Source organism: Penaeus monodon, chromosome 35 (assembly GCF_015228065.2).
Source record: "Penaeus monodon isolate SGIC_2016 chromosome 35, NSTDA_Pmon_1, whole genome shotgun sequence".
In the NCBI taxonomy this organism is placed as follows: Eukaryota; Metazoa; Arthropoda; class Malacostraca; order Decapoda; family Penaeidae; genus Penaeus; species Penaeus monodon.
The window spans coordinates 1,918,104-1,943,103 of NC_051420.1; the positions used below are offsets into that span (position 1 = coordinate 1,918,104).

The window sequence follows — 25,000 nt, forward strand, 5'->3', positions numbered from 1 at the left end:
ATTGATCATTTATCATCATTGCCTGTCATTTAGAACTATTAAGTTTGGAATCATTAACTCCCTAGCACCTAATGAGAACAAGAATACTGTAAATGAGTTTTCCCTGACTAGAGTTTACAAAAGTTTACTAGTTTACTAGAGTTTACGAAATAAATGAGGATAACAATTTTGAGGGGAGGGGAGAGGGGGGGGGGAGATCACAGAAATAAATATAAAATACAGACAGACAGACAGAGACAGACACACACATGCAAGAAAAACAAGGTAAATACAAGGGCGTGTCACAAATTAAGTTCAATAATAGGGGCTACCTAAAGTCTAATACAGGTCTTATGGTAACCATAATCAACATTTTTTTTTCTTTCTTTCTTTTTTCCTTTCTCTCTTTTTAGCTTAGCTTATCTCTACTACTCCTGCATTTACTTTGTCCATATGTTCTTCAACTCTTTTCCTTTCCTTCTTTTGCCCTTTGTTGCACTCTACCTTAATGTCTACCTTAAAGAATGCACTCTTCTTCCACTCTATCCCGGTCTTATCAGCACTACTATTGTCAATAACAAGAAACAATGTAATGAAGCAAAATTACAGTAGCAGAAATTTAAATACAGATTCCATATGACAATATATGAAGATGACCCCCCCCCCCCCCCCCAAAAAAAAAAAAAAAAAAAAAAAAAAAAAAAAAAAAAATATATATATATATATATATTAATATATATATATATATATATATATATAATATATATATATATAATATATATATATATATATATAAAAATATATATAAATAAAAGAGAGAGATCCCCAAATTACCAAGCTTTGTTTTACTTTCATTAATTTTCTCAGCTAAAAGATCTGAAAGTCATTTACATCTAACAATGTAATGGAACACAAATACAAAACGGAGAGATGAACACTAAAGGAATGAAATGAAAAGTTACATTTTACAATCTGTTTTGTTTAACAATTCATAACATTTTCAACTCCTTGCAGGTTTGGTAATTAGACTGTAATCAGTGATTATTGTGCAGATACAACGGCAGAGATAAGACTAAATTATGAAATTCAAAACAGATTTCAAAACTAATGTATATCCCAACTTTCAAAAAAAAAAAAAAAAAAAATTTTCCTACTACTGAATAGCCAGTGTATGATAATAGAGACAGAATGCTGTGTTGCCTGATAGCTCTTTATCAAATCTAGACCGTCCAGTGACTTCAACATTTGCTAGCTATGTAACATTCTTAACCCACTGCTGCTGGGTGGTTTCACAATACGAAACCCCTCCCTCCCTGGCCATATTTGTATTGGCCTGGGCCCCGCTGCGGAGTGATCGTGTCGATACTGTAGCGTGCGGGGTACGATTGTGCATGATCCTGGAAAACGGGACCAGCACACCATGGCACGATATACATGTGCCACCCAGAATATAGTCCGGGCATGACATGGCATGTACATATATGCCACACAATGACAGAGTTTATTCTTCTATTTTTTTTTTTTTATGCCTGTAATATTATTTGTACCTTATGCATAAAAAATGAGATAAGTAATCTATAATATCTGACTATCAGACACCTTTTGATTTTTAAACAGTATGTGAATTTCCTAGGAATACTGCTAATTTATCAAAGCAAAATCACTTTTCCTACAGTTTCCCCCTCCTAAATAACAATTGCAAATCATTTAACTTATTATACATTTTCTCTAAGAACTATCTCCATTGCAAATAGAAACCTAAGTAATTTACAAAATGAAAAGGATCAGAGTATTGCAATAAATTTCTTTTAACTTTTGACAAACCCCTGCTAACTGATTACACTTTTTCTTACTGAACAATAAATGAACATATATTCATACACAACTGATATCTTTTTCCCCCCATGTTCAAGAACTGATCACACTGTTCTAAAGTTAACATATGTGTTAGCTTTTGTATCTAATCTTAATTGACATAAACTAGACATACAATGACATTTAACATGTGCCAAGTGTAATCACTTCATTCATGTCTCCAAAGCAGTTACAGGAAATCAAAGAGCATAATGGGGTCTCCTAGAGTTTGGAATCCGATGATTCAACAGGATAATTGTAAGGAGTCTGAGCATTAATCCTTTTAATAAAACTGAATCTAATACATAGTTTCACTTACTCCTTTACTGAATATGGTGTGAAGTATAATGGAAAAGAAAGCCAAGTCATACATTTGTGCCACAAGCAATTTTTATCATCATCATTATCACCATCATCATCATCACCATCAACATCTTTATTCCTCTCTTGCATGCTTATTTAGTTATTTCTATTGAGTAAATTATGAGGCAAATGTTTTCCTGCATCGATAATCTTTTGACAATATCACAATAGTAAGAGGAAAGGTACTTCCTGAAGAGATCTGTCAAAAAAGGAAATTCCTAGACCACAGACATTGGCATTTATGTACAACTTGTATGTGAGGAGTTACAATGTACAATAAACCATTCAGTCTATTATTTTTAAGTTACACATATACAAAATTGCTTTTTATATAAAAGACTTGTTTGTTAATACAAGCATTTTTTGCAAATTATTTGCATGTGGTCAATACTATGAGGAAATTAAAACAAGCAAGTTTTGAATCCAGTGATTCATAAAGGTCACACTAGTCTATTCTGTCCTAGATTTCCCAGACAGGATCGCCAAAGTCTGGTCAGCTACAGAGAGGGATTGGTCACACTACATTCAGTGTCCCTTCAGACACTAATATGATATGGCTTACTGCTGCATACCATTACTGACATAAGATTTTACCTATATTTTAGATTAGGAATGTGAGGTATAAATAACAGGATCAGGAAAAGTGAAATATGCATATTTGTGGAGAGTTGATGTGGCATAGCTCGGGTATTCATTGCTTGTTTCATCAATTAATGTTCTTTTCACATTCCTGCTTTTATAATCCTTATGACTGGTGTTCCACACTTTCACTTTATCCAACAAGGCTTAAATAACTTTTAAAGAGAGATCCATGCTTTTAGTGTGTCCAAGTGAGTCGTTAATTAAATGAATATTTATCCAAATTATCTATAATCATTTAATGAGACATCGCTATCGCTGTTCGATGCAGTATATCTTTGTGTCTAATAATTAAGTTTGTTTTATTATGATTTATAATTTTTTTTTTTAAGATTCTAAGTAATGAGTTTACCAGTAATTATATTATAGTTTTTGTTTTGGCAATATACTTCAGCTCTAGGCAGGGATGAAATACTGACCGTGTTTTCGCTCTGCAGAGGGATTTTTGTCTCAGATAGGTATACAGCAAGGAAAGCCATCCAGTTCCGTAAAGGGATCACTGGACAGAATAGATTAATGTGACCGGCCCTTAAATGGCATTTCTCTACCTACCTTTATCTATATGCAGTTTGACCATCTTTGTTTTCATCAGTGTCATTAGTTATCAGGGCTGAATACTTAAAGGAAACTGATGAGAGCTTCAACCTCATACAAAGCAACACTCGTCAAGTATCATGTCTGTATCACAACCTTAACAGCATATATACTACTTTCCTAGGCCACCTAACTCTACAGAACATTCTTTTCTTAAAACTATAAATTTCAATGTTCATGAACATGTTCCTGTACATAGTATCAAATTACAGTTCCTTCACAATTTTCTTTTAAATCTGGTCTAAAATTGCTTCCCAGTTTTTACTTGCAAAGTACACCACATTCAACCTTACAGGACAAAATATTGCAGCTGTCATTCTCAAGTGTGTGTGCACTGGATGAAACATGGCAGAAGTTGTCAATAAAAAAAAAATCCAAACTATCTATTTCAAAATCATCCAAATTAGAATGATTTGATATTTCTGTATTTAAGTAGAATAAAATAAACTTGTCTCTCGCATCCTGTTTGGACATGAAGTACACAGCTTATAATGATTAACATGTTTCTAGTAATACCAATTACAATTTCAAACTAACATGCTGAACTTTTCTGTAATTTCTGTTGATCATTTCAGGAATCAGTTCACTGAAACAATCATCCCCTAGTCGCAACCTTGCCACAGGTTTTCCAGTAACAAGAGTGAGCGAGTCAAGACTACATTATAACTGTACAAAGTTTATCTTGTACAGTTAATCTCATTTTTCTACCAATATGGAATATGCTCATATATTCCAGGTAAATTCTAACCTACAGAAGGTTGCAATTAACTACATCAACCTGAACTTACAAACTGACAAACTCAACCAAAGTCCATAATAAGAAAATTCTATCAGTCTGCATCAGATTTCTGACAAAAATTTAGCTTATCGTTATTTCAACATCTCTTCCATCAATTAACAGAAATGCAAGAGCCCTGGAAATTTGTGTTGTACCATCTTCTTTCACTAATCACTTATCCAAGATATAAACATACCTGTAAAGCATGTCCGTCTCCCTGACCCAGCCTCGAACCTAGGTCACTCAGGGTATGAAACCAGAGGGCCAGTACTAAACCAACCATACCACATGATCCACTAAAAGGAGTGTGCAACTAGGATCTAACTAACTCCACAGACATTACCTATCTACTCAATACATGAGTAATGATTCTGAGGTTTTACACACGCTCCCCATGGGAACTTAGTGTAATTTATTCAGAAATTCGATACAGCAGTCAGATGTACGGAGGTGTATATATATGAAAGATGGCATAATGCAATAGATATATAACAACCCTCCCTGACCAGGCCTTGAACCTAGATCACTCAGGGTATGAAACCAGAGGGCCAGTACTAAACCAACCATACCACATGACCCACTAAAAGGAGTGTGCGACTAGTATCTAACTACCTCCATAGACATTAACTATCTACTCATACATGAGTAATGATAGCAAGGTTTTACACACACTCCCCTTGGGAAGTATTTTTGTGTGTTATGTAAGTGCCTCGTTCACAAAATAACAACAATAATATTGCATGCCAACCATGGTGTTAACAGATATACATAGTAGTGGAGTTTGTAGGCTCCTAAGTGTTAACCCATAATTGACGGGTAGCATTCATAGTGGCCTGGGCCTCGCTGCCGGGGGCTTATATCGTCGCCCGAGCATGCGCGACCACTCATGCCAAATACCAGCATCCCATGCCGTTTCTTCGTAATACTACGAAGATATGTTGTATTTTCAGTTTTCATTATTTTTTACAGTCTCTACTTGCCAAACTTCCTCATAAATCGAGACTGAAGGGCATTTTTGTTGTTATATAGACTCCATAGTTGATCATTATTCGGTCTATAGTCCGAATAAAATAAGCAGTGTGTGGCATCATGGAGTTGAAATTGTCGGTTTGTTGCATTTTTTTTGTTTGTTGCATGGTAAAAATGAGAAAGTGTTAGAACCGACTTAATCACACTTTCACTGGCAAAAAAATAATCTTTTGCCGTGATTGTAACAAAAAAAAAAAAAACTCATGGCATGTCCATGCATACTCTATGGCATGTGCGTACGTGCCCCCGGCAGATGGTCCCGCCATGCCATGGCATGTATGTACATGCCACCCGTCGGCAATGGGTTAATGTAGTAGGAACACAAAGCAGAAAATTACAGAAATTACAGATACTCCCAGGAATATAATTACTGCAATTTACAGAATTTTTACATCTTCAGAAGGTAGTAATTTAAAGTAGGTAAATGTATGTGACTGAACGGAAAAAGGACCATCAGCGTTTACATAAAATTATTATCATAATTCAAACCTCAGTGCAGGCAACAATGGTGTGACAGTTTGTTTAAAACAAACAAAGCACTCTCTTCAATGTATTTTGACTCTTAAACCAAGTCCAGATGGGAGGTGAACAGTGAGGATTCAGTTTTATGTGCACTGACCCGTTTGCAGAACGTGGATCAAAATCATGGTATTAGGACAACTTGTGTGGTGACTCTCCTGGGCGTGTGGCTTGTAGGCCTGATGCTCATGAATATGGCCAGTATGAAGACTCCTTACCTCCTTTTTCCAATACTATTAGCCTTTATTCCATTGATGTGTTTTTACAGTTTTGCTATATTTTGGGTCTTTAAATGTTATTTCTTAAGCTGCATCAAGTAGGTAGTTTACAATCTGTGCAATAACAGTAGCAGTAACATTTTTATTTCTTTACTATATTAACCCTACAAAGACGGTACCAGAAATCTCTGGGTGGTATTCATTCTGGTGACTCCTGGCAACCATCTAGTCTTTTGGCCATGGAGTCCACTATGTATAGCGGAACTTCCCAACGCCTACAGCCATACCCGTCATGAAGAGTTGGTTTTTCATGACAGATGGGCAGCCGGATGTAAGAGGTAAAGGGCGAAAAAGGGGTGCCCTAGGGAAAAACACTTTTTGGGCAAAGTCATGGATGGGACCTCACCTATGGACAGGGGGAAAAACCCTGAGGAGTTACAACTGAACCCCTTCCCTCCAAGTGCTTCATAGACTCTAGATGAAATGTTCCCATTACCAGCCATTCAGCAACAATTTCCCAAGGCTAAACATTTTGTAATATTAACCCCTAAGATTTTTTTTTTATGACAGACCATGCAGTTGGTTATGACGCTGGTACATGTGACCCAGCAGTGATGGGTTGGAAACATTTTTTCTTATTAATTTCATTTCCATTTTGCTTTGTTAACTATTCATCAGGCATTTCATTCAAACTACTCAATGCTAAACGTACCAAACCATAACCAATACTAGATAAAATGAACATCCTCCACAGTCAGGCAAATATATATATCCTATTTCCCCAAAGGACTAAGAAATCTTTCACGGAATTCCCCCTTTCCCGAGGGTAGATATAGTGGCCCGGGCCTCGCTGCCGGGGGCTTATATCATCACCCTAGGGTGATGAATAATTTTCCTTTGTTCATATTTTGCAATTGGTAAAAAAAAAAAAAAAAAAAAAAAAAAAAAAAAAAAAAAAAAAAAAAATGTCAGTCCCAGCATCCCTTACCTTTTCTTTGTAATACTAAGAGCCTATGTTGTATTTTCAAAATTATTTTTTTCCAATGCTCTTTTTTGCCATATTTCCTGATAAACAAGACTGTGGGATATTTTTGTTGTTATATAGACTCCATAGTGACCCTTATTCGCTCTATGCTGAAAAAAAAGCAGGGGGTGGCATCATGGAGTAGAAAAACCGTAGGTTTTGTTGTATTTTTTTTTTTGCATTTTTTTTTTTTTTTTTTTTTTTTTTTTATTTTAAAAGATAATTTTATTTTTAACAGGTTTAATTTATCACTTATATAAAAATTTAATTTTTATTTTCAGTTTTTTTATAAAATTGATTTTTTTTTTTTTTTTTTTCAAAAAAAATTTTGGATTTTCATGTGATTTTAATCAACATTAGTAATATATATAAATTTTGGCAATGTACCCCTTCCCGAGAAATTTTTTTTTAGCTAACCTTTGGAAGCCGAGAAGCCTTTATGAAAGCATATATATGAAAAATGAGAAAAGGTTTTTAAAAACTACTTAATATATTTTCAGTGGCAAAAAAATTTTTGGAAATTTTAATAAAAAAACCCATGGCAGGCCATACATACACCAGGCATATAGTACATGCCCCAGCAGTGCCCGGGCATGCCATGGCATGTACCTACATGCCAGCCGTCGGGAAAGGGTTAACCAAACTAATACTTCCAAAGGCAGAGAGTATAATCCAAAATCCATTTCTACTCTGCTCTCAAGGTAAGTCATCCTACCTCACCTGCCTTTCTACACTACATACAATTGTGCTTTACAATACAGTGCTCAATGCATAGAAAAGAATGGTCTCTACTTGATAAAAGCAAAATAAAACCTTGCCTTAGCAATTTTCTTTCAGCAAGTAAACGTCCAAAATTATAATCTTAGTATTTTTCTGATAAATAAGGAAAACTTAGAATATTTTTTCTTTGTTCATATTTTGCAACTGGTAAAAATTTAAAAAAAAATTACAAAATGTCAGTCCCAGGTAAAATATCTAAAAACAGCAAGCTATAGGCTAAAATACTTGATATTCAACAGTCAAACATGTATGGATCATGGGGTAATCCAGTTCCTAATTCCTAATTCCTAATTGCATTTTGTCCACTTTCATAATTAACCACAACTATATTCCATTTAGAATCAACTCCATGGAATACACTACAAACAGCAAATAAGTACAATAAAAAAACATATGAATGAAAATGTAATGAAATCTGGTTTGGCAGATAAACCCAAAGGGGTATCAATTGTGCTGCTATGCCCCCTACAATGTGAACCTTTTACCCATTGCTTGTGGATGGCATGAAATCGTGCAATGGCTGCAATTGACAGTCGCAGATGGCATAAGGACATAACCTGTGCCATCAAGCTCCCTGGAGAGAGCTTGTCTTTCTCCAATAGTAGTATCATCATTTGTTTGGTGTCACTATTAGATACAGGCACTTGTTTATAAATGATACTACTAGCTATTAGGTGTCTAATGTTATGCTTGAATTATCAAATTATCTATTGCAGGGAGAAGCCACCGCTCCCCCAATCGTCCCCCCCCCTTTTCCACTCCTCCTCGACGCCCCCCACCCCCTCCCCCCCTCCCCCTTTTAACTACCAGATTTTATTTGCTTTTCCTTTTTGTCATATATTTTCAAGCTAATTCTTGAAGATTTACTAGGAAACTTTCCCTCTCACAGAGAAATATATACATGATGAGTAAGTCTCAGAACCTTTGTTAGGCATCTTTCTGTTGCAAATGAGTGTCCTTCTCCCTTATTTTCTTACACACATACTAAAATTCACAAATTTATTTTTTCTGCACCTCTAGTATTAACTAAATTCTGATGAACTCAAACAAATTTCAAGTTTTCAACATGGTCATTTACCTTTGTAATTACCACAAACTGAGTGCAGTTATCTGGTCAAAACACAGCTAATAAGAGTACAGATTTGAACTCAATAAGGGCAAAATAACCAAAAGCATGTGATCACTGGATCTAACAGAGGAGAGTGGAGAGGAGAGAGTAAGAGAGGGAGGGAGAAAAGAAGAAAGGGAAGAGGGGAAGAGGGGAAGAGGGGAAGAGGGGGGAGGGAGGAGGGAGGAGGGAGGAGGGAGGGAGAGGGGGGGAAGAAGAGGGAGAGAGGAGGGATAGGAGAGGGAGAGAGGGAGGAAGGGGGGGGGGGAAGGGGAAGAGAGAGGAGAGAGGGGGGGGGGGGAGGGAGAGAGGGGGGGGGGAGGGGGGGAGGGGGGGAGGGAGGGAGGAGAGAGAGAGAGGGGAGAGAAGGGGAGAGAGAGAGAAAAGAGAGGAGAGAGAAAGAGAGAGAGAGAGAAAAGGGGGGGGGGAAGGGAGGGAAAGAGGGGGAGGAAGATGGGGAGAGGGAGAGGGAGAGAGAGGGGGAGGGGGAGAGGGGGGGAGGGGGCGGAGGAAGGGGGGGAGGGGAAGGGGGGGAGGGAGGGAGGGGGGGAGGGGGAGAGAGAGAGAGAGAGAAAAGAAAGGGGGGGGGGAAGTGTGTGAGAGAGAGAGAGGAGGGGGGAAGAGTGTGAGAGAGAGAGAGGGGGGAAAAGTGTGAGAGAGAGAGAGAGGGGAGAGAGAAGGGGAGAGAGAGAGAAGAGAGGAGAGAGAGAGAGGAGGAGAGAGGGGGAAGAGAAGAGAGAGAGAAGAAGAAAAAAGAAAGAAAAAGGGGAAAAGGGGAAAGGGAAAGAAAAGGAGAGAAGAAAAAAAGGAAAGAGAGAGAGAGAAAGAAAGAAAGAGAAGAAGGAGGAAAGGGGGGAGGGAGGGGGGAAGAGAGAGAAAGAAAGAAAAGAAGAAAGGCGAGAGAGAGAGGAGAGAGAGGGGAGAGAGAGGAAGAAAGAAAAGAGAAGAGAAAAAAGAGGAGAGAGAAAGGGAGAGAGGAGAAAAGGGGGGGGAGAGAGAAGAGAGGGGGGGAAAAGTGAGAGAGAGAGGATAGGAAGAAGAGGAGAGAGAGAGGAGAGAGAGAGAGAGAGAGGGGAGAGAGAGGAGAGACGGAAGAGAGAGAGAGAGAGGGAGAGAGGGATGGTGGGAGGGGGGGAGAGAGGGGGGGGGGGAAAAGAGGGAGAGAGAGAGAGAGGGGGGGGGGAGGAGAGGGGGGGAGGGGGGGGAAGAGAGAGAGCGAGGGGGGGGAGGGGGGGAAAAAGAGAGAGAGAGAGAAAAGAAGAGAGAGAGGGAGGAAGAGAGAGAGAGGGGGGGGGAAGGAGAGAGAGAGAGGGGGGGGGGGGAGGAAGGGGGGGGGAAAAAGAGAGGAGGGGGGGAGAGAAAGAGAGAGAGAAAAAAGGGGGGAAGAGGGGGAGGAGGGGGGAAGGAGAAAAGGAGAAGGGGGGAAGGAGAGGGGAGGGGAGAGGGAAAAGGGGAGGAGAGGGAAAGGGGAGGAGAGGGAAAGGGGGAGGAGAGAAGAGGAGAGAGAAAGAGGGGAGAGAGAGAGGAGAGGAAGAGAAGAGGGAGAGAAAGAGGGGAGAAAAAGAAAGAAAAAGAGAGAGAGAGAGAGAGGAAGAAGGGGAGGAGAGAGGAGGAGATGAGAGGAAGAGGGGAGGAGAGGGGAAGAGGAGAGGAGAGAGAGGAGAAAAAAAGAGAGAGAGAGAAGAGAGAAGGGAGAGAGAGAGGGGAGGGGAAGGAAGAGGGAGGGGGGGGGGGGAAAGAGAGGGGGGGGAGAGAGAGAGAGGGGGGGGGGAGAGAGAGAGGGGGGAAGGGAGAGAGAAGAGGGGGGGGAAAAGAGAGAGAGAGAGAAGAAGGAGAGAGAGATGGGGGAGGAAAAAGAGAGAGAGAGAGAGAGAGGGGAGAGAGGGGAGGAGAAAGAAAGAGGAGGGGGAGAGAAAGAGGGGGAAGACAAGAAAAAGAGGGGGAGGGAAAAAGTGAGAGAGAGGGGGAGGGTTTGGGGGGAGGAAAATTTTAGAGAGGAGAGAGGGGAGAGAGAAAGAGAGAGAGAGAGAGGAAGAGAGAGAGAGGAGAGAGAGAGAGAGGAGGAGGGGAGAGAGAGAGAGGAGAGGAGAGGAGGAGAGAAGAGGAGGAAGAGAGAGAGGGGGGGGGGGGGAAATGGAGGAGAGAGAGAAAAGGGGGGGAAGAAGGAAAAGGGGGAGAGAGAGGAAAAAAGGGGAAGAGGGAGAGAGACGGGGAGACAGAGAAAGAGAGAGAGAGAGAGAGAAGGGGAGAAAGAGAGAGGGGAGAGAGAGAGGGGGTGAGAGGGGAGAGGGAAAAGGAGAAAAAGGAGGAAAAGGGGGGAGGAGAGAGAGGAGAGTGGAGGAAAAGGAGGAAAAGGGGAGAGAAAAGAGAGGAAAAGGAGAGAAAAGAAGGAAGGAGAGAGAGAGAGAGAGGAAGGAGGAGAGGGGAGAGAGAGGAAAAGGAGGGAGAGAGAGGAAGAAGGAGGGGGGAGAGAGAGAGAGGAAAAGTGAGAGAGAGGGGAAAAGTGGGAAAAGGAGGAAGAGAGGAAGGGGGAGAGAGGGGGAAGGGGAGAGAGAAGAGAGAGAGAGAGAGGAGAGGGAAAAGGAGGAGGAAGAAGGAGAGAGCGAGAGAAAAGAGAGAGAGAGAGAGTGGGAGGAAGAGGGAGATGAGAGGGGGAGGGGGAGTGGGAAGGAAAAGGGGAGAGAGGAATAGGGGGGGAGAAGAGAAGAGGAGGAAGGGGAGAGAGAGAGAGGGGGAGAGAGAGAGAGAGGAGAGGAGAGAGAGAGAGAGGGGGGGGGAAGAGGAGGGGGGGAGAGAGGAAAGAGGGGGGAGAGATGAGAGAGGAGAGAGAGAGAGAAGAGAAAGGGGAGAGGAGGAGAGAGAGGAAAAAAAGAGGGGGGAGGGGGAGAGAGGAAAAGGAGATGGAGAGAGAAGAGTGAGAGGAGGAGAGGAAAAGGTGAGAGGAGAGAGAGGAAGAGGGAGGAGAAAGAGAGAGAGACGAGAGAAGAGGAGAGAGAAGAGAGAGAGAGAAAAAAGAGAGAGAGAGAAAGGGGGAGAGAAAGAGGGGGAGAGCAAAAGAGAAGGTGAGAGAGAAAAGAGGGGGGGGGGGGGGGGGAAAGAGAGAAAAGAGAGGAAAAGGGGGGGGGGAAGAGGGGAAGAGAGGAGAGGGAGAGAGGAGAGAGGAGGAAAATGAGAAGAGAGAGAGAGGAAAAGTGAGAGAGAAGAGAGAAAGGGGGAGGAGGAGATGAGAGAGAAGGAAGGGAGAGAGAAGAGAGGAAAAGAGGGAGGGAGAGGAGGAAAGGAGAGAGGAGAGAAGAGAGGGGAGAGGAGAGAGAGGAAGAGGAGAGGAGAGAGAGGGGAGGAGAGGAGGAGAGAGAGGATGTGAGAGAGAGAGAGATGAGAGAGAGAGAGAGAGAGAGGAGAGAGAGAGAGAGAGAGAGGAAGAGTGTGAGAGAGAGAGAGGAGAGGAGTGTGAGAGAGAGAGAGGAAGAGAGTGTGAGAGAGAGAGGAAGAGAGAGAGAGAGAGGAAGAGAGTGAGAGAGAGAGAGGAAGAGGAGAGAGAGGAGAGAGAGAGAGAGAGAGAGAGAGAGAGAGAGAGAGAGAGAGAGAGAGTGTGTGTGTGTGTGTGTGTGTGTGTGTGTGTGTGTGTGTGTGTGTGTGTGTGTGTGTGTATGTGTGTGTGAGAGAGTACTAAGTGAGTACGAGCATGAGTAAGTGAGAACATGAGTAATTGAGAGTATGAGTGCGAGCATGAGTGCATGTGAGAGTGAATCAGAGTGTGAGAGTTATTGTCTGCAAGTGTGACTGTGTGTGCATCTTTTCTCTGATACTACTCCTCCAGTGTGTATCAGAGAACTCAAAACAGGATTAGTTACAAGTGTCTGAATCCAGGACTCGTATACTCCCTGCTATCAAAGGTAAAGCAGCCAATGAAGTGAACTACAAATCCCTGCCATGCCTTCAGTAAACTCATCCCCAACAAGCAGTTTGCTTCTCATACATTTTATGAGCTTTTACCTCATCCTTAACCATAACTTCAGAGGTAGCTCAGAATCACTAAAAGGTACTTTTTACATCTTTCCATATTTTCACCCACAGGATTCTAAGCATGAATGTGTACCCTTAGCCATCTCACAAAACACTCATATGACTGGGGTGTGGTTATACCACCACACTAAAGACATTTGTACTTAAGTCTTTATGACACAGCACATACAATGATGACATCTCAACCTTTCATTGTCATCTTCACCCATAAATTAACAAAAATTATTTTTCTCAACATGCACAGATCCGTCAAGAAAATTACTTGACAAACTTTCCTCCCTGACCTACTGTTACAGGACACCAATAATCACATGGTACAGGGATGACACAAGACAGCCCTACATATATTATGAGTATTATCATGAACATCACCACCTTCATTCAAGTCATGTGACCCAAATAACATCTACTCCGTATGTTCTCCCTCCTCCACTTCCCCTGATCAGCTGGCATATATTTGGTAACTGTCTTCATGCTGTTCTTCATTCTTTTTTTTTTACAAAATAATTTCATAAAGGTAGAAAGGTTTGTATCCATTAAATATTCATTAGTCCATATATAGCTAGGTAGGTAGGTAGGTTACTAAATATTTATGTATGCATGTGCATGTACATGTGTAATGATTTGGAATTTATGAGCTATTATATGATGTGAAAGTCTAAAGTTTCTGTTTCTCCTGTTCACTTAGACAAATGACCCAGGGGTGCCACAGCCATTCTGCTATTTTGACACATTCTGATAAGTTGGAAACTGAATCTAACCTATACAAATGATTAGTTTCATCCATTTTGTCATATACATATCAAATTTGCTAATTCTTTCATTAATGTCCCATTTATTACTAAATAATAAATGTTACAAAACTCATAAGGAAGCTTAGCTAATGTCTATTTTGTCAATTCACCATATGCAACATTTCTTTTTTCATATCACTATATTTCCATATGCCTATCCTTATGTATAGCTACTAACTACATTTTCATATAGAATTCCTGCACATTTATATTAATAAAACTTACACAAAATAAATGTAATGAATGAATTATAAAAAGAATCTGGAAAAGTTCATAGGGCATATTTTGTAAACACTGATCTGTTGCTGGGCAGAATTCTACTCTACCGATAATTAAAGTCGTGAACATGAACGGCAGTCACAGTTTGAGTTTTAAATATTTTAGGCAAAATATATCCCACCTACATGAATTGCTGTACGGAGAAAAACAAAAAACTGATGTAGCTACACACGTTCTATAAATCAGACATAGCTGATATTATATTCTCAGGTTGGAAAATAACTGCTCTATTTTGACACATTTTGAAATTGTTTGGACAATTGTTTATCAACGATTTTTAGCACATCACAGCAACACCGATATTATGACCTTTCCATTACACTGAAGCTGTTGATGCCACAATTATCCAAAATCACAGGTATAAACAACTAAACATCATATACACACATATCCGTATCTGTACACACAAATACAGGAAACACCAACAACAGACAAGGCAAGAATCATAACTATTCTCACCCGACTTCTAAAACAAGAGGAAGACTATGCACCAACCTACCTTAAAGCGTTTGTCCTGAAGCACCTTCTTAATGGCAACGAGCTCCCCTGTCTCACAGAGCTTGGCTTGGAACACCACACCGAAACTGCCATTTCCAATGACTTTTGTGTCCATATATGATACCTCCTGCGGTCTATCTGAGCCCTGGCCAGGGGTGGCAATAACTGTGGTAATCTTGTTGCCATCTTTACCTGAAAAATTTTAATAAATTTGTGAATAAACAGTGAAGGTCAAAACATTTTCCCTATCCCTTAATTTGTTAAAGAAAAAAATAATTAGATATATGTCCTTATTCATCTTATAATCATATATTGGTATATGTCAAAAACATGAATAGTTTCATTTGCCAATTTCCAAAAAATCACCATCCCCTTTGATGAGTTTTTTTTTATGTCCTAGGCAACGTATGTAAAAGATAAAGAGCAATATGATGAGCCTTTTCAATTACATTTTCCTTTAAATGTCTTTCACATCCAGGACTGTTGCCAATTCCAGAAAATGTATAAATAAATAAATAATATTCAAAAATTATAAAAAATATTCTCCGACACTTGCACAGCTCCCTCGCCAAGTTTTTCCTTTCAAAGTCGACAAACTTGGTCCAGAAACACAATGACTTTATTCATTCATATTCAACTAATTGCTTTGTAATTAGAGAAGGTAATGTAAATTCGATGTTCTTCCTTGCTCCTTTATAGATTTTCATCGTGAACAATGGTATCAATTTTTTTTTTCTTCAAGTAACAATACCGAGACTACAGAATAAAGAGGACTTAACAATCCTAGAGAAGAAAAATCTCCTAAATAATGAAGAGAAATCTCCTGACCAACAACGCCTCTCTCAAGCCAATGGCCTGGCTTATGGCAGGTCACGCAGAACCAATCCAGAATCTAGCACCTTTCCAGGATGCGGCTGAAATGGGAAGGACTGTGTCCCCACAAAGTCACTAATATAGATATCAGGAGGTTAAAGATTAAAATAACCAAACCAATGACATGCATGAGTGGTTAAAGTCTGTTCCCAACGGAAACATTCAGCAATTCAAAACTTCTCTGTTAGTGTAAGGTTTCACGGTTGCACTGCCCCTTTTCACATCCATCTTGGTTGTCTTCCTTTTGTAAAATATTAGCCTTATAAGACCAAGCACAGGAGGTCAACAAACAAGATAAGCCAGGAATTGATTACTGCCCAAAGTATTGCAGCACACTGGATGAATTCCTAGATCATATGCAACAAGGAATATAAACATGTAAACAAAAATACTAATCCATCAAATTATTTCAATTATACAACTTTCTCCTTTGGTAATATACCAGTCGTTTTGCTTTCCTGCAAACCCATATTCAAAAATTCTTTTTACATTCATCCAATCACGCTTTTGCAAAAGAGATGTGTAATACATTTCCCTCTTGACTTGTTTACACATCACACAGCACCGAGCAAGATAAAGCTTTGAACTGTCTTCATTCTGTCATTCAATCCTGATCAAATTCATTACGACTTCCTCTAACTTGGGCAAAACAGCTTCTCCCAGGTACGGAACAGGGGAAGTGGTGTATGCTACTGTATAACAGTAACTGTCATTTCTTGCAGAAAATATAATTTCCTTCATATATTTCTACTACATCTCCAGCCTTCAGATATATGAAGAATTAATAATACCTGCATAGTTGGAAGGGGAGGGGGAGGTGAGTGATATATGAAAATTTTTTCCTGGTAATCATGTAATTTAATTTGAGTGTGAGTGTGAGTGTGAGTGTGTGAGTGTGTGTGTGTGTGTGTGTGTGTGTGTGTGTGAGTGTGAGTGAGTGAGTGAGTGAGTGAGTGAGTGAGTGAGTGAGTGAGTGAGTGAGTGTGAGTGAGTGAGAGTGTGAGTGAGTGAGTGAGTGAGTGAGTGAGTGAGTGAGTGAGTGAGTGAGTGAGTGAGTGAGTGAGTGAGTGAGTGAGTGTGTGTGTGTGTGTGTGTGTGTGTGAGAGGAGAGAGAGAGAGAGAGAGAGAGAGAGAGAGAGAGAGAGAGAGAGAGAGAGAGAGAGAGAGAGAGAGAGAGAGTGCACGCATTAGGTATTATTAAGTTTCTCCGATTCCCTCTATGTTAATACAACAATATCTGCATGAACAATAGCAATGATGGATTGCCACACTGACCTTAACATTTCCTCCAGAGTAAAGAAACTAAGAAAGCCAACTAAGTGGCATCAGTCAGGGATCTACATGAGGAAGGACCAACTGGCTGGTCTTCCTGGTTCTAGTTGTATATACTTGTATTTCACAACCTATCATGAGATATGTAAGCTCTTTATCATATAAAGTTCATTATCAATGAGAAAGAGTGAGGGCAGAGTGAGGAGAGGGACTGGGAGGGAGCAAGAAGAGAGAAAGAGAGAGAGAAAAGAGAGAGAGAGAGAGAGAGAGAGAGAGAGAGAGAGAGTGAGTGAGTGAGTGAGTGTGAGTGAGTGAGAGTGTGAGTGAGTGAGAGTGTGAGTGAGTGAGAGTGTGAGTGTGTGAGAGTGTGAGTGAGTGAGTGAGTGAGTGAGTGAGTGAGTGAGTGAGTGAGTGAGTGAGTGTGTGCACACAAACATCAATCACTATTAATCAGCCTACTTGGAATCTAGTTCATTTGCTAATTTCCTGGGCCCTACACCTGCAAACACATCATTTTGCCAAGATATACATTAAATGCCTTCCCTTCTGAAGTGTAAGTGTGGTTAATCCTGAACATTTATCTGATACCAAGTCTTTAAAATCAAATAATGAAGTTAGATGTGATACCCCAATGCCAAACTTCAGACATAGGACCCAACCATTTTTTCAGCTTTGCATACACAGGAGATAATTTAGTTACATACCATGCCTCCAGGTTCAGAGCACTTCAAGGTATTGACATTCATCATCCTCATCATCCTCATCATTGCTCATCATCATCCTCATCAATCCTCACCACTAACACCACCACTAACACCACCACCAGAACAATTTTCCTTTATGTTTCTATTCCAGTATTATCCAAACTGCACTGATTTCAACAATGTTATAAAGGTATGTTAAAGTGGCTAGCTATTATTCAGAAGTTATCTTGGTGATTTGTTATTTGCCATACTCCAGTTTAACCCACTGGCACCAGGTACACACACTTGCCCACTGTAGTTTTGTTTTATTAATTTTGTTTACACATAGATGGCTTCATAAGAACTTAGTCACCAACGAGTCAATTACTAGGCTTTCCTGACCTCATCTGTTTACCTCTTTCCTTGAGAAAAATATTTTACTTCTATTACTGTATCCTTACTGACTTTATTGTGATTATCAACACTAACAGTAATGATGGTAGCAAAAGAGAGAGAAAATGAGAATGAGAATGGGAGAGGGAGAGGAAGGGAGGGAGAGGAAGGGAGGGAGAGGGGGGAGGGAGAGAGGGAGGGAAGGGAGGGAGGGAGGGAGGGGGGAGAGAGAGAGTGAGGATGGGGGGGAGAGAGAGAGAGAGAGAGAGAGAGAGAGAGAGAGAGAGAGAGAGAGAGAGAGAGAGAGAGAGAGAGAGAGAGAGAGAGAGAGAGAGAGAGAGAGAGAGAGCCCGGATGCCGCCCTATTGGCATTGGAGAAGTCTTGCGACGAATCATCGGCAAGGCAATCATGAACGTTGTCGGAGACGACGTTAGACAAGCCGTAGGAAATTTACAGGTGTGTGCAGGTCAACAGGCAGGGTGTGAGGCAGCAATCCACGCCATGAGAAACATCTATGAAGAGCCGGATTGTCAGGCCGTACTCATGGTGGATGCTACAAATGCCTTCAACAACATCAACCGGAAGGCAACAATCCACAATATAGAGGTCAAATGCCCAAGCCTCGCACAATACATTAAGAACACCTACAACAATCCAGCAGAGCTCCACATAGTCGACAATAGAACAAATACTTATGAGATGATAGCTTCAGCCGAGGGCACAACACAAGGTGACCCAGTTGCCATGGCGATGTACGCCATCGGTCTCCTCAGGCTACAAACAATAATTGACCACACAACAACAGATATAAAGCAAGTTGCCTATGCCGATGACCTGACCGGAGCAGGGAAAATTAAGAACCTAAGGAAGTGGTGGAATCTCATTGAGACACATGGCCCTCCACAAGGATATTCTCCGAACGCCGCCAAATCGGTTTTAATTGTAAAACCGGAATATCTCGGACAAGCCAGAGAAGCCTTCCGAGAAACAAACGTGATTATAAAGGCCGGCGGTGAAAAACACCTTGGGGCAGTTCTTGGCACAACAGCAGCCAGGGAAGAATACATAACAAGGCAAGTGGATGAATGGAGAAGGGAAGTGATAGAGCTGGCAGAAATCGCAAAGAAGGAACCGCACTCGGCATATACCGCCTTCACCTTCGGTATCAAACACAAGTGGAACTTCTTAATGCGAACTATACCTAACATCGAGCCTTTACTTTCACCACTTGAGGAAGCAATTGCAAAGCACCTGATCCCAGCACTATCAGGTGGAAGAAATCCCACTGCCAACGAGAGAGCCATACTCGAACTTCCGCCAAGGCTTGGGGGACTCGGCATAACAAACCCGTGTAAAATAGCGGACATGGAGTTCCAAAACTCTGTCAAGCTCTCAGCCAGCCTAACTCAGGCCATAATAACGCAAGAAACATATACACAGCCTGATACAACACAACAAAAAACAATCAAAATGGAAATTACAAAAAATAGAGAAACAAAGCAGAGGGCACAACTTCAAGAACTAACCTCTATAATTACTGAGGATATGAAAAGAAGAATGAGTATGGCACGCGAAACCGGCGCCTCAAACTGGTTGACCAGTCTCCCCATCAAAGTCAAAGGGTTTAGTTTAAACAAACAGGAGTTTGTGGACGCACTTGCCCTGAGATATGGTTGGACAATAGAGGACCTTCACCAGCACTGCACATGCGGTTCGGCTTTCGACCCCAACCATGCCATGACGTGCAAGACGGGAGGCTTTGTTTGCATGCGCCACGATGAGGTGAGGGACGTGACTGCACAAATGCTTGGCGAGGTGTGCCGCGACGTGAGGATCGAACCTCCCCTCATCCCTCATCCCCGCCAACACTGCAGACGACGCCAGATTAGACATCAGTGCCAACAGTTTCTGGGTACGAGGGCAACGGGCCTTCTTCGACATACGAATCTTCAACCCTATGGCCACGAGCAACCGATCCCAGGAACTCCTCTCTGCTCACACTAAGCATGAGAACAACAAAATGAGGGAGTATGGCGAACGCGTCCGAGAAGTCGAGCAAGGTACTTTCACACCTCTTGTATTCACGACTTCTGGGGGAATGTCACCGAGAGCGACGATATTCTACTCATCCCTTGCACAACAACTTGCAGAGAAAAGGCAGCAACAGAAGAGCGCCGTCGTTGCATGGATGAGGTGTCGATTGGCCTTCTCACTACTACGGTCTTCACTGCTCTGTCTACGAGGAACAAGAAACAAACCGGCAATGTACACTAGTCTCAAGGATTTAGATATAGAGGAAACTGTTGTAAATAGTAGAATAGAGAGAAATATGTAATTATAAACAAAAGTAATAAAGGTTAAAAATACATCTCCCTAAAATAAGTTGGATGTCGACCACAGCCATTGGCGAGGACGGGGCCAGTGGACTGTTCTGTGAAATATTATTGCATATATATTTCACAACACAGAGACTCGTTTGAAACGAATAGGAGGTCGAATTAGAGAGAGGGGGAGAGAGAGGGGGAGAGAGAGGAGAGAGAGGAGAGAGAGAGAGAGAGAGAGAGAGAGAGAGAGAGAGAGAGAGAGAGAGAGAAAAGAGAGAGAGAAAAGGAGAGAGAGAGAGAGGAGAGAGAGAGAGAGAGAGGGAGGGAGAGAGAGGAGGAGAGAGAGAGAGAGAGAGAGAGAGAGAGAGAGAGAGAGAGGGAGGAAGAGAGAGAGAGAGAGGAGGAAGAGAGAGAGGGGAAGAGAGAGAGAGAAGAGAGGAAGGAGAGAGAGAAAAGAGGAAGGAGAGAGAGAGAGAGAGAGAAGAGAGAGAGGAAGAGAGGAGAGGAGGAGAGAGAGAGAGAAGGAGAGAGAGAGAGAGAGAGAGAGAGAGAGGAAGAGAGAGAGAGAGAGAGAGAGAGAGAGAGAGAAGAGAGAGAGAGAGAGAGAGAGAGAGAGAGAGAGAGAGAGAGAGAGAGAGAGAGAGAGAGAGGAGAGAGAGAGAGAGAGGAAGGAGAGAGAGGGAGAGAGAGAGAGAGGAGAGAGAGAAGAGAGAGAGAGAGAGAGAGAGAGAGAGAGAGAGAGAGAGAGAGAGAGAGAGATTCTAATCTTATATTCAATAATCTACAAGGAGTGGATCCTGTCAACTTTTTACTCCCAAACCTGCCCATTCATAGTATAGGGGGAGAAAGTGAAAGTATATATAGTCTTCTTAGGTATACAGAAGCTCAGCTAATTGACTACCAGAGCACATTTCTAGAGGCACACACTGACAACAGTACCAGTATTAATTATTCAACACACATGTAACCACTTTTGATATTCTTGGCTGCAGTTTCACCCTCATTCTTAAAAATATACACTTACACTTACACTTAAACTTACACTTACACTCACTCTCTCTCAAATGCACACTCACTGACTCACTCAACTCACTCTGTCACACACCTGTTTTTCTTTACTATTTCATTTGTTCTCTTTGGCCATTAACTCAAATCATTGCTACATTTTCCCTCCCATCTTAAGAAATTCCCTTGACAATGCTAAAGCTTCTCAACCTTGACTAAGACAGTGACTGTGACCCATACAGCTCCCTCAAGCAAAGAAATTCCCTATGCATTTCTATGCCAGTCTGGATACCTAAGCTCAGAAATAAGTAGTGCTGCCATGAGGTTCCTGAAATAGTATGGATAGGCTGACTGACAGTACCCAGTCCACATGCCCTACTGTCAGTTACCAAGGAACAATGCTGACAAGATTCCACTTCGCTTAACTTTTTTTCTTATTCACAGCAGTTTATTATTTGAAATGCCAATAAGCTTTCCTTTCTTGCTGTGGTCATTTTGCAGCTATGAAAATATATTTAGAAAAGCACTATTCATTTCAAGGATTACTCCTGATAAAATGAGATAAAACAGGGCAACTTTAAAGTGGTACATCCAATAAAATGAAGTGATATGCATTCCCCCTCACACTTCATTTCTATCAAGACACATATACACGTCAAAGTTTACGCAAGACTTATGGATATGATTCCTCAAGTGTTACAATGCACACACAGGACCTTGAGTCTTTCCACTATGATTATCACAATGACCAAGAGGATGTGATCAAGCTTCTGAATGGCTCCCATGCACGTACACACACGTACAACCACAAAGCTCTATTCTAAAATGGCATGCTTAACTTAATGTTAGCAATGACAATGAACTATATCATTTATTTACTTCAGGGCAACTTCAGGGCAACTGCAGGCACATATGGGTACCATTATAGGTACTTCTGGGGCTTTGATGTGATGTAATTATACTGTGAAAGGACCAACTTTGAGAGTGCATGGCATACTGTTGAATTTTGTGACATTCTCACCCATTACTCAGGGAATCATACAAAATAGCACCAAAAATTAAAAATAAATTGTAATAATCACAAACCTTCCCAAAGAAAGAGGCCTTATGGATTATGCACTGGTTAACAGGTTCACGCCAAAGTGAAATACTCACGCTCTTGGGAAATACTTCTTCTGAACTTCATTAGGAGCTGTTTCATTGTTCACATAAACATAACAGAATAAGGCAACCTCAAAGAATGGCCTTTGGACAGCACACTGTGAGAATTAGTCATCCAGTAATACTAAAACACTGATGTATGAATTATTTTCAGTGATTTCTAGCACAACTCTGGAGGCTCAGGTAATGAAAGTGATATCAGGTAACTTGTATCACTGAAAACAATTACACTTTGTGCGCTACAAAAATGACAAGGCACACTTAAAAACTTTAAAAAAAACTTTCACAGTGAGAAGTAAAGATATCACTTGGGACTACTGAAGACACATTTATCTGATTTAGTAAGCCTCCATTTTATTTGCTTTAAGATTCTTTGGCAAGCAACTATTTCACCTAAAATCACTCAATTCACAAACTCATAATTGTACCTCGGAAAGACGATCGTTTTAGTCCAATAACATCCTTATTTTCCTTGAGGGACAGTGCACAGAATGGAGCCGAAAGCATTACTATCAACTGCACTGGCTTTATCCTGGGAGCTTTGCCATATCCACAAATAGTTGTGTGCGACGCAGAGCCAACTGCCAAGGTACATGCAGAGTGCATCTAAAGTAACCCTTCAGAGGAAAGATGTGGTGCCACCATTTGCTCTCCTTCCTTACCAGTGCCAAAACTATGCTTCAACTTGGCAGCACATTTGCCACCCCCACCACTACCCATGCCCCAGTCTGGTGCCAAGTCTCACTTTAACCAAAGTCTAAACACTTGACCTAAATACTCCTCAGATCTGATTTGATCAAATGAGTACACTTTTCATGTGTACCACAAATCAGAATTTCTAGTCTCAGCCATGGGAAATTCATAATGTTTAACACATTAATGAGTAAATATATGAATGAACTGTTTGTGTGTGTAATGCACACTTATATAAGACTCAAACATTTACTCCTACACATTCACACACACACACACACACACACACACACACACACACACACACACACACACACACACACACACACACACACACACACACACACACACACTGCCACACCCTTGGCCCCACCCCCACACATATGCAGGTTGGATCTCTCATCGCCTTGAGACCCAACTGATGCCAAACCCAAGATTTTTCTGATACAAGGAGAGTCAACACATGGCTGAACTCTCATTTATAATAAACCTAATTCTAGTCAAAGTTCACAGACACAGAAACTAAACCATTACAAAATAAGAAAAAAGAATATAACGAGATTAAGCCAGAATATCATACACTCCTTCTTAAAAGCAACTTAACACTACCATTCAAATATCTGATATAGCTGACAAATAACAAGCTTTTTAAAAAAATAACAGCACTGAAAAATTACAACAAGAACTTGCAAGGACATGTAGATGTAAACAAACTTTGCCGCCAGACGACAGACCTGGCACAAGACTTGCCAAGTGGCCAGTCAGGCATTTGAAATCATGCTGGATCAAGGGGTCTTGTTGAAATTGTAACCATGTTGAAGACATTTAGCTTGTGAATATTAACTTACTAAAGAGAATCCCTTTCCAATAATCCTAGTTATTAGAACCAATAAATGTGAACAGGGGGATGACATACTGATATCTACTGTATGCCTGGGTAGACAATCACATGGAGAAGAGGAAAGAGGGGGTGAGAGGCCAGATGTAAAGGTGATACAGGAAAAGGGCTATGAGAAAGGTAAAGAAAGGGACAAAAAAATATATATATAGATACATATATACATACATTACAACGCGCTGGCCGGTGACTTGAACCCTCAAACTCAGATTGCCGTCGTGACAGTCTTAAGTCCGATGCTCTAACCACTCGGGCACCGCGGCCTAATATATATATATATATATATATATATATATATATATATATATATATATATATATATATATATGTATGTGTGTATTCGAAGTGTGTGTGTGTGTATTCGAAGTGTATGTGTGTGTGATTCAAGTGTATGTGTGTGTTTGTGTGTTTCAAGTGTGTATGTGTGTGTGTGTGTGTGTATGTCTGTGTGTGTGTGTGTGTATCTGTGTGTGTGTGTGTGTGTGTGTGTGTGTGTGTGTGGTGTGTTGGTGTGTGTGTTGTAGGTGTGTGCGTGTGTGTGTGTTAATGTTGTGGTTGGTGTGTGTGTGTGTGTGTGTGTGTGTGTGTGTGTGTGTGTGTGTGTGTGTGGTGTGTGTGTGTGTGTTGTGTGTGTGTGTGTGTGTGGTGGTGTTGATGTGTCGTGTGGCGTGGTGTGTGTGTGTGTGTGTGTGTGTGTGTGTTTTGTGTTGTGTGTTTTTGTGTGTGGTGTGTGTGTTTTGTGTGTGTGCTGTGTGTGTGTGTGTGGTGTGTGGGTGTGTGTGGTGTGGTGTGTGTGTGCTGTTTGTGGTGGTGTGTGGGTGTGTGGTGTCTAGGTGTGTGTGGTGTGTGGTGTCTAGGGGGTGTGTGTGTGGGTGTTAGGTGTGTGTGTTGTGGCGTGTTAGGTGTGTGTGTGTGTGGTGTTAGGTGTGTGTGGTGTGTGTGTGTGTGTGTGGTGTGTGTGTGTGGTGTGGTGTGTGTGTGGTGGTGGTGTGTGTGGTGTGTGTGTGTGTGGTGTGTGTGTGTGTGTGTGTGTGTGTGTGTGTTGTGTGTGTGTTGGTGGTGGTGTGTGTGTGTGGTGTGTGTGTGTGGGTGTGGTTGTCTTGTGTGTGTGTGTGTGTGGGTGTGTGTGTCTGGGTGTGTGTTGTCTGGGTGTGTGTTGTGTGTGTGTGTGTGTGTGTGTGTGTGTGTGTGTGTGTGTGTGTGTGTGTGTGTGTG

General features: G+C 41.3%; 1 protein-coding gene across 3 annotated transcripts in view; it reads right to left on the bottom strand.

The window, feature by feature from the left end:
* Positions 1-25,000, bottom strand: part of LOC119594972 (protein kinase shaggy-like) — a 97,706-nt gene that overhangs the window by 25,593 nt on the left and 47,113 nt on the right. For 2 of the 3 annotated variants that reach the window (XM_037944102.1, XM_037944103.1), the window contains exon 2: positions 14,484-14,674. In XM_037944102.1, coding sequence (XP_037800030.1) covers positions 14,484-14,674 — 191 coding nt within the window. Of the gene's footprint in view, positions 1-14,483; positions 14,675-22,188; positions 22,719-25,000 lie in introns of those variants that run through there. The other variant, XM_037944104.1, reaches the window with a different exon arrangement.